This window comes from Diadema setosum, chromosome 9 (genome assembly GCF_964275005.1).
Source record: "Diadema setosum chromosome 9, eeDiaSeto1, whole genome shotgun sequence".
Lineage (NCBI taxonomy): Eukaryota > Metazoa > Echinodermata > Echinoidea > Diadematoida > Diadematidae > Diadema > Diadema setosum.
The window spans coordinates 2,050,335-2,060,555 of record NC_092693.1 but is presented as its reverse complement, the minus strand read 5'-3'; the positions used below and the strand labels follow the sequence as shown (position 1 = coordinate 2,060,555).

General features: G+C 37.2%; 1 protein-coding gene across 1 annotated transcript in view; it reads right to left on the bottom strand.

The window, feature by feature from the left end:
• Positions 1–2,395: 2,395 nt before the first annotated feature.
• Positions 2,396–10,221, bottom strand: part of LOC140232923 (uncharacterized) — a 107,265-nt gene continuing 99,439 nt past the window's right edge. Inside the window, exon 11 of the mRNA XM_072313034.1 lies at positions 2,396–2,879. Within this exon, the coding sequence (XP_072169135.1) occupies positions 2,620–2,879 (260 nt within the window). The 3' untranslated portion in view covers positions 2,396–2,619. The remainder of the gene's footprint in view (positions 2,880–10,221) is intronic.

Sequence of the window (10,221 nt, the reverse complement as noted above, 5' to 3'; positions counted from 1 at the left end):
AAATGCACTTGTTCCACCGTGATGTCAGTTGCAACATTCAACCAAGACACAAAGACACATGAAAGTTACCAAGTGGAATGTTTGTTCATCCATTTCCTCATCCACTTATTGTAAATCCCGTAATCTGCATTGATACACACTAGATAGCGTTGATATGGCTTAATGTACTCATCCTTCTTTTTTAAGATGAAAAACCTTTGATGTCATGGGCTGACAGCCATTATGTGCTGAAGTGCGAGGATTCCTGATGGCCTTTCTACATCATGAATGCTATTGCATCTGACTTCCTGACAAAGGTGTCATATTCCAGCATAACGTAAATGTATTGATACCTCACAATGACAAGAATTTATAACAACCAGATAATCTACGGAGGATAGTGCCATAACCAACTCATCCTAACAGATTACAGAGACCACAAGCAAAATGGAAAAAAGAAGGAGAAATAAATCACTGATGATCTGACATCTAGGTCCTAAAATTTTCTCCAAACAGAAATGGCTCTTGGAATGATTTTATTGTTTTGGTCTCCTATATATTTAACTGGGTATAAAAAGATATGAAAATGCAAAGAATATAGCAAATGTCCAAAGCTCAGCATATCACACAATATACATACTTGTCGGAAGACGCTCTTGATACACATTTTTTTTTCTAAACATTTAAAAATTGGCGATTTCATCTGGCTCTCGTCGCTTGACTGGCCAAGTCTTCTTGAAAGCGTTTACAAATGGAAGCAGCCTGACTATGACACGACAGTGGTTAGTATACGTTCGCAAAGCTGTGGCTGAAGGAGTCATATATTGTTCACCTGAGCAAAGCTTGTGCTCAGCAATGACAGTGTTTGTCACCACCAGCTTACCCCATCTAAAGCATTTGTGCTCAATCTTATACTTTTGTTAACTTTTCTTCAAGCAAAAGAAGAAAGACGTATCTATACATTTATATGTGACCACTCACCACATTTCCCCTGATGTAACCACAAAAATTCAGGGTCGGAAAACTGCAAAATGCAGTAATTTCGCAGAAAACAGAATTTGATAATCATCTTAAAGAATTGGCAGCTTGATATCTTAACTATCTCTTATTGAAATGTATAATTTTATGAGTAGTTTGCAATTTGAAATTGTCACTTTTTATAAGACATATTACCACAGTGTTCTGAACTGATCTGTTGTGTTAAAAATCTACTGCTGCTTGAAAGTATCTCAACTTTAAGGCCATTTTTTTCTTCTTCTCCAACATGGCTGCTGGCTTCCTTTTTTCTGCCTGTGCTATTTTTTTTTCTTTTCCTGAATAAATGGGAAAAAATTGGAACCCCTACAGTTTCAAGAATTTGGAAGTTATAAATTATGACTACCATGCTAGGTGGCTGTGTCGGGTTTCTGTGGTGACAAGTCACATATATCTGCATTTATGCATACATTTATGTTACATGCAACATCATTTTCTAGGTTTCTGAGCTGCAAAGACATATAGCCCACTAGTTACGAGTTACAAACTTCATGCAATACTGGTAATAGATTTCTACCATATATGAATTTTATACCACAATTCAGGGACTCATATGGCATTCTTGGTCACGAAAAAGGAGCAACAGCGCATACAAGCATAATATCATTTCTTCTTTTGAAAGTTTAGAACAAGTTCTGCAAGCATGCTCATACATAATATATTAGTTCATTTCCGTGGCTCTTAAAATGGATATCTTAACAGAGTAGAAATCAACCTGAAATTGCAAATATCAAAGTACAACAGGAGGAAGAAAAAAAAATGTTTGGTTGCTTTCATTATACGATACTTAATGCACAAAAAAAAACTAAACAAAATAAACAAAATCAAATTTAGCCACAGACTCCCTAAATATCAATCCTATGAGCAAAGATCAAAGCAAAGCAATGCCCTTGTTCTGGATAAAACAGACATACACTTTGCATGTTTGTGTGTGTTTATCCACCTTTGTTCTTATTGTATTTTTTTTTTTAAAGTTGTGGCTAGTTAAGTATGAAAAGCCCTTGCATATAGGAACAGTTTTCTGTGCTTTAAATTTGGCATTGTCTCTGCACTAGTATGCTGAAAAGTTCAATAATTTTGCCCACTGTCTTGTTAGTGTGTATGTATGAGAGGACTGAACTGACACAGCTTCCATTTTTTCCCAGAATCAGTCTTTGGTTAACGTACGGCTGGTCCCTGGGAATATATACAAAATGCACAAAACAATCAATCTCGGAGCAGGTTCTTTGACCACCTTCTCTGTACGGCCGTGCAGCACCCCTGTCTATATATGGCAAGTTCTTGCAAGTTTTCTCATTGACTTTTTTTCCCCATCTCACTCTCAACAGGGGAAAAAAACAAAAACAAAAACAGCGGGCTGCAAAGAGCAGTCTCCCAACAACTCCAGTGGAAGGTTAACTTCTACAACAAAATTCAAGTCCACCGTTGACCTTCCTTGACACTTGTATTTAATGGTCTGTGTGCATCCGTTGTTTCTTACAAAACATATGCATATTAAAAACCACCAAACTATCATTTAATACTCTGCGTTAATCATCAGCCCGACACCTTTTTTTTTTTTTTTCATATTCAAGACAGAAACTTAAACCAAAACGGAAAAAAATTCTAGCTGATGATGCAGCAATTTCGACTGGGTTCCTCCCCGACAACCTCCATCCCCGAGAATCTCTTCATCTCCCCATCCTGGTTGTCATGGCGATCCTCCGTGACACCGGCGTCTCCGTTCTGACCCTGACTGTCCTCCACCTTGAAGTCGTAGCGCCCTGTCAAGGGGCGGATGCGGATTTTCGGGTGTGGCCCTTTCACCTGCTTGGCGTTGGACTTGTCGGTGGTGGCAGTGGGTTTGGATCTTGGAGTTGATTGTTCTGTGGTTGCCAGGACAAGGGGGATGCAGAAAGAGGAATCGGGATTTGGGCAAACACAGAGAAAACAATTCAGGTATCACGTTATAAATCTTAACAAGGTCATCTACGCCACAAATTCAGACTAGCGTAAATTTGTGCTGTAAATGAATTCTCTCATGCTTTTTTCCAATTGTTTCAGTGAAATAAGCATACTAGTCATAAATGAAATGTCTGATTTTTAAACAGCTACTGCAAATAACAAAACAAATGCAAGCTTCTATTTTCAGTCAAGCAAACAGTGCGACTAAAAGGGCTGTGCGTACACGGTGAACAGAATCTCTGGCAAAATTTTTCATCTTGGATTGGGCACTGTGGCTGCTCACAATGCGTGGCAACACACACTTCTACCACACTTATAAAGAAGGAGAGATGCAGTATGGACTAAAACTACACTTCCAATCACAAGAGTCTGTTTCCATGCACAACTACTTATTGAAGACAAAGAAATACTTGAAGACAGTTCAAAAGTTCTATTCTTTTATTTGGAAAAAAAAAAATGTAAATATACATATATATTCACAAAAGGAAATTTCAGATGTTATAAATTAGTGTTCTATATGAATCTCAGTGAATATGTTTCCAAATGAGTGAAATCTCGGCATGATGACACAAGGTGAAATGTGCCTACATGGTTGGACCGATGGACCGCAAGAGTGTCGATCAGGAATACTTGGGTGAATAATGTCATGTTATGCGAGCAACAGATCATCATGGCATAAAATTCAGCAGCTTCGAAAAAAAAAAAAGAAAAAGAAGAAAATGTCTAATGGAATGTAAATATGAAGTATAATTAGGGCATTTATTAAAAAAAAAAAATGAACAAGATGAAAAAACTTGCTCTCATGTTAGTTCCATATAGCATTTGCTCAATATCTTAATACTGTTGTGTAGGGTCAGTAAGTCCACCTGTTTAAATAAATGATTATTAAAACATATTCACAAGCAAACAACAATTGCAACAGCAGCTGACAAGGTACAATTGTAGTTTTGATGCATTTTTTCCATTTTTTTTTTTTTTTTGGGGGGGGGGGGGGTATATTTTGACATAGGACATTGGTCAGTGAGGCATCATTGCATTGCAGAATGACATAAATGCCAATGCAAGAACACAATGACATGGTCGAGTTGCTTCCAAGGGAAAATTTGAGCTTGCTAAGCACTCATAATTGCTCATCAACTTTGCTGTTTACATGGCTCTTTTCAAAACAAATAACAAACAAAAAACATCATTGCTTTTCCTGTATGGAGTTAAAACCCAACAGCATCATTTCACATACAAGTAAATCAGCAAGCGACATAGCTTCACTGCATACTTAAAATTCAAAAACAAAGCTGGCACTACATGAACAGCGAGTCTGATTCATTCACTGTAAACCTTGAACAATGTGTAATGAGAACAAATAGAGCAGAAAAAAAGCCTTGAAAAATATGCGATGAGATCAAACAGGGTAGAAAAAAAGTTAAATGAGGAACCTTGGGGGTTGAGGATATCCATATGCACCCACAGGTATGAACAACTAGTAGGCACAAAAATTAAGCTTCAGCATAACACTGGCATGAATAACAACTTAACACTGTGTATTACCAGTACAGTGGCAAAAAACAGTGGCTACACAGAATGCCACACAAAGTCAGGTAGCAGGATGGGGGTGGGGCATAGGGTAGGGTGTGGTGTACAGGGGTGGGGTAGGGTATGGGGTAGGGCAGGGGAAGGGGGTGGAGGTAGAAGGCAGTGTGAAAAATGTAGGCGCTGAATCATCTAAATAAATATTAATGTATCACTGTTAAAGGTGGACAATGGAGTTGGATGCAGACTGTATGTGGGTATACCTGGAAGGTCAAGGAAAAATCAAGGTACGATTTGTATGAATATCATCAGGAATACACACATGTATCCATAAACCCTGATAACTGTGTGACATTCAGTGCGGGAACCAAGTGCAAACGTGTAAGCATGGTGACTTAGGAGAGGAACAAAAGTGAACTAGTAGGGATGTGTGGACAAGAGCAAACAGTTACGCATAAGAATAAGTGAATCAACATACAGTTGACACCAAGACTTCACAAATGAAGATTTACTGGTTGATGTGATTTACCTTAGAATCATAGTTAATATGATAACATGTATAACAAGGAAGGAGAAGGCATGTAGTTCAAGAGGAGAATAGCATGCATAGTACGAAACACATTCACACACACAGACAGACACACTCCAGGAAAATTCAATAATGGCCATATGTTCAGTGCTGGAAATGATATACAGTTGTTTCTATTTCAATCCCTTTAGTTCATTTTGCTATCTTAATTACAATTCTAATTCTAATAATTGAATTTTTTAGTATCTCAATATTTTTACAAAAACTCTGAGGAGGAAAAAAAAGATGGATTTGATGATTTTAATACTGAATGAGAAAAGAGCTCGGTGGTAACTCTGTAGCAAAATAATTCATTGCTGTTGCTACTAGATGACAAAAACAAGTTGTCACATATTTGCCTGTGCGGGTATTTTGCAAAGGTGCAAAAAAAGAAAAAGAAAAAAAAAGAATATCAAGTCAACTAACCACCCCCACTCTAAATAAAAATTCTATATTTCTGTTGTTTTCCTTTCCTTAAAACCCTTTTCTGATAAAGTGTTGCACATTTCTAATCTAATCATAGAATAGGGAGGATGGGGGGGGGGGGGGATTAGCTGCTTATCCAGTCTCTACAGAAAGTTATCATATAATAATGTCCACTGTGCATGCCTGTCACAGAAATTATGGGTGGCAAAGCAGACGTGTGCAATTTCCCAAACATAATTATTTTTGTCAAATATGTGTGTGTGTGTGTGGGGGGGGGGGGGAGCTGTTTGCACTTCTTGTACACTGAGACTACATTCACTCTTTCGTCTTTGCTATTAGATGGACTGACATGATTTATCATGCTGATCTCAGTCCTTAAAAATTGTGCCTTGTGACTTTATCTTGTGTAACAAACTTTAGGAGAATCGGTTTGACAGACACAGTGTAAAGACATACTGCAGAAATTACAGCGAGTCTTGCCAACAGTCATTTCCAGAAGAGGGTGATTAGAAAGTGCACAACATAAAAACAAATTACATGTGAGAGTTTTAAGTGAGAGAGGGGCCAGTAGAACGACGCACGCTACATTGAAATTTGTTTCTCTTTCAAGCATCCACACTGCCCTCTTTAGACAGAACAAGACAGCTTTGGACTGACTGTAAAGAATCAAAAAGTGTCTACGCAGGAGGATGGGCATTAGGCATCAAATTTTTTTTTTTTTTAAGCCAACACACGGGCACATACAATTATATAACCTTGCAACATATAAATCCACAGGGGCACATCTGTCTGCGCAAACTGCCATTATCAAGACCATGGACCAAGCTGTGGTTATTATGTCATGCTGCTGCTTACAAGTTTGAAAAATGCACACAGCATAGGGTTGACACCGCAAAAAACAGTCTGTAAGCTGTGCGAGTATATAGGTGGGGGGGGGGCAGGGGAAAGTGAAAATAACATGTTGCTCTATTGCACAGAACATTTCACAATATATCTATGTTGATTTCTAGGCTACAATTGAAACTTTTATCACATTGTCTCTAGTCTACCTAATAATTATCATAGCTGGCCATACAAATGGGACAGTACCACATCCCCTTCCTCCCAAAATAAGAAAGAGTGTATCATTCCTAGGGACAAATTTGTATCTAGAAATCTATATGTGCTGATAGTGCTTCATGGTTCTATAAAATGTGAATTCAATATTTCCATAATTAATTCTTTTTATCAATTCGCTCCTATTTCATCTTTTACAAGAGTGTGCTACAATGCTAAGCTATGTTGTGCAGCTACCACTGTATCAGAAATTCTTCCTGGAATGAAATACTGAATCAGAAATTCAGCTCAAATCATTAGAATGTGAATAAAATTTGTTGGTAACTGAAATGTTAGCCCAGATAAAGGTGCCACTGAATATTAAACAATGTTGTAAAAGAACAGAAATAAAGAGTCACTTAGGCTGATAACAGAAAAGAAAATGAGGTTCTTTGTTAGAATAAGTGATTAATTAATTTCATGTGAAAATCATTGATAATGCGACAAAAACAAAAGAAATACTGATCACGGGTAAATTTGTTAATTATGGGTCAATTTAGATGTTCATCATAGGAAAAAGCAGGCCTTGCGGATCCATAAATTCTATGGGTAGGCAGGAAAATGACTGACTCAGCCAACATACAAAACCAAACCAATGTGTCCATATGAATGAGATGTAATGGCAGACAAGGTTACTGTATGTAGTGAAGATTCTTGACCTGCACAGACCCAATGTTAGATAAATGTCATGATGTTGAATCAGAAGAAAGTCTGATAAGTTACATCTATGAGTCTATTAAAGCCATCTTTACAGACCCAAACCCAAAGAATAAGTGAGACAACATAAAAGTAAAAATTCTACGTGATGTATGCTTCTGGGAAGGGGGAAATAAACAAATTATACAGAATTGAGTAATAATTGTAGGTGGTGGTATTTACATGCAAATATCGCACACTTTGAAGGTGGCTGAATTTGTTGTCTCTAGCAGATTCGACACCGAACCCACTTTCTTTCCCTTAAACTCTCATTGGACTTGCCAGCCGCGTCACCCACTGCCAGAGAATGATCCGAATCTGTTGGGGTGGAGAAAAACGGCGAGTGGAAAAGGTGACGCTGTCACTGCTGTGTAATCGTTATCAGAAGCAAGACATTGGGATGGGGTGGCAAGGAGTCATTCAATTTTCATTCAGACATCACAAACGGCTTCATCTCGTGGAACGCACGGCGCAGGATGGGCCATGGATTCTCAGCCCTTGAAACTCACAGACACTTTTCACTCTCATACATTTCAAAAGCCTTCATCAAATCAAACTTTATAGAGGAGCATTTTCTCGATCACATTTGTTTCAGCGGTACTTCTCTATGACATGTAATCACTTCAGTGAAATTAGAATTATTCAAAAGCTCTGCTAAAAAAAAAAAAAAAAAATCAGGCTTTGCAATAACCTTCATGCTACCTTTGTAGTTCAACACAGCAATACCTACAAAATCTTAATATCACTATTTTGTATGTCATATGGCCACAAACGGCAACAACACATGCATGGCTGACTTCAACAGAAACTAAAAATAAGTCTTGAATTACAAACATTTCTTTTCAAAAATCATCATGAGTAGAATTGCCATCGAAAGAGAAGCAAAACATAATAACTTAAACATGATGCCTCTCGCATCCTGCAGAGCACAGGCAAAACAACAACAGCATCACAAACCTGCTTTTATTAGTGTGCACTGGCATAAAACTCAGATCAAAATTGATCAGTTGTTGGGACCCCTACAATCCTCTAAAGACACTACAGTTAAACACTCAAAGGTCTAACAAGTTTACTAACCTCGTAGCATTGCCAAATGTCTTACTGCATTTTCTCCAAATGTCCAGTTACTTTTTTGAGAGTAATCATCACAAAGTTATAATTATGATTCTCAATATCATGCTTTGTTCCAACAATCAGAGTGATAATTCTACTATTACTATACAAATGTGAAACTAATGGTTACATGTATACTTCTGTTGTTCTTTCTAGCATTAACTCTCCCCCTCCCCTCCTCCGAACCATGACCCTTCACATAAATGAGCAACAAGAAATCAGTCCTCATCAACCTTGCAAAGATGTCACCGTATATTTTTTCTAGAATGGAACCTTTTATAAGATAATGACATCCCTGCATGTATGTTCAGTGTTCACCTACAATGGAAGACCGGAGCCATTTCACTGTTTTCATTCATTAGAGAGACATCAATATCAGAACAGCTTATGCAAACACAGAAACTAAAGATCAGTTTTCAGCCTTACAAGAAAACCACAAAGATTCACACATCACAATAGGCTTCGAGGAAACAAGAAAAATGATTGCAAAAGGCAGCTATGATAAAATCACTTTACTAGACTGCTTCTAATTCACTAGATGTGTGATGTGCATTATGAAAACTTTTTTGGTGCAGAAATATATGATGCATACGATGACATCCAACACCTTTCATATGTCACCTATCCATAATTGTAAGACTGAATTGCTTCCCTAATATCATATGTCCAAGACCAACTCTATTGAATCTACAATTCACTAAGTATGCAAAAGAAAAAAAAAAAATCATAATTACAATAGATCAGAAGTACCTTTCATATGTGTACATCATAAACGTTGTGTAGATGCGCAACTCTATTATTTCTACACCTTCGACACAAAGAGCCCTCCCATATTCTGGTCAACATTTTCTGCAAGATTCTTGAACTCTGTTTAATACCCTCCATTAAATTTGACAATCTAATCTACCTCACACTAGCCACAGTCATAGCTGAAGTTATGTGGCTCATTGAAATATCAAGGAGCTTTCTATATTTCTTTCTTTCTTTTTCATGGGCTGAATACTTGAGCTTTGCATGCATGTGATAAGTTGCATTAGTTTGACGGAAGCAATTAGTGTGTGATAATTTGTTTTGATTTCGGACTTTCTTTGCGATTGAACAGTGTACGCAATTTCATGTATATACCATGGGGCTTCCTTAGTTTCCCTGTATTTTACCAAGTCTTTTAAGGTGTTAACTATTTCTTTTTTTCTATCCCTCTATAAAGAATTATGGTTAAGGATATGTAGCATCAATGTTATATCATTGCAAATAGCTAAAAAAATACTATATAAGGATTAGAATGAAATTCAGCACTGACTTCAAGCAGAGGTTATGCAGCTGTGAGCAAATAAATGGAACAGAAACTGTAAATAATAAATGACTTATCACTATCAAAAGGATAAACACACAAATCATGACTTCAGAGGCTAGTCATTCATATTATGGCTACAAACCAGCTGTGCATGCACTCACAGAAATAAATAAACTGAAATAAAGCTGCAGAGGTTGTGAGGCAGGAGGTTAAAGAGTCTAGTCACACACAAGGCATTGTCAAAATCAATCAGCTTTAATCCAAGAAACTACAATTTGTTTCCTGGCACAATGGGGTTTTCCCTAGCATATCAGAGACCTCATAATGAAATTAATTGAGCATGCTGAAGGACTATAGAAAAAAAATAGAATGACTCTTGATCAAATTGAATAATAAAAGAGCAGGAACAAAAAAAGGACAAGGCATTTAAAAACTGCAATTATTCTACTCTGATTTGATATTGAGTGCATGTAATAACAAACAACAACTTTGGTCAGTCGGTACTCTGATTTTTTTTAAATTCAACACGATTACTGCAATATGA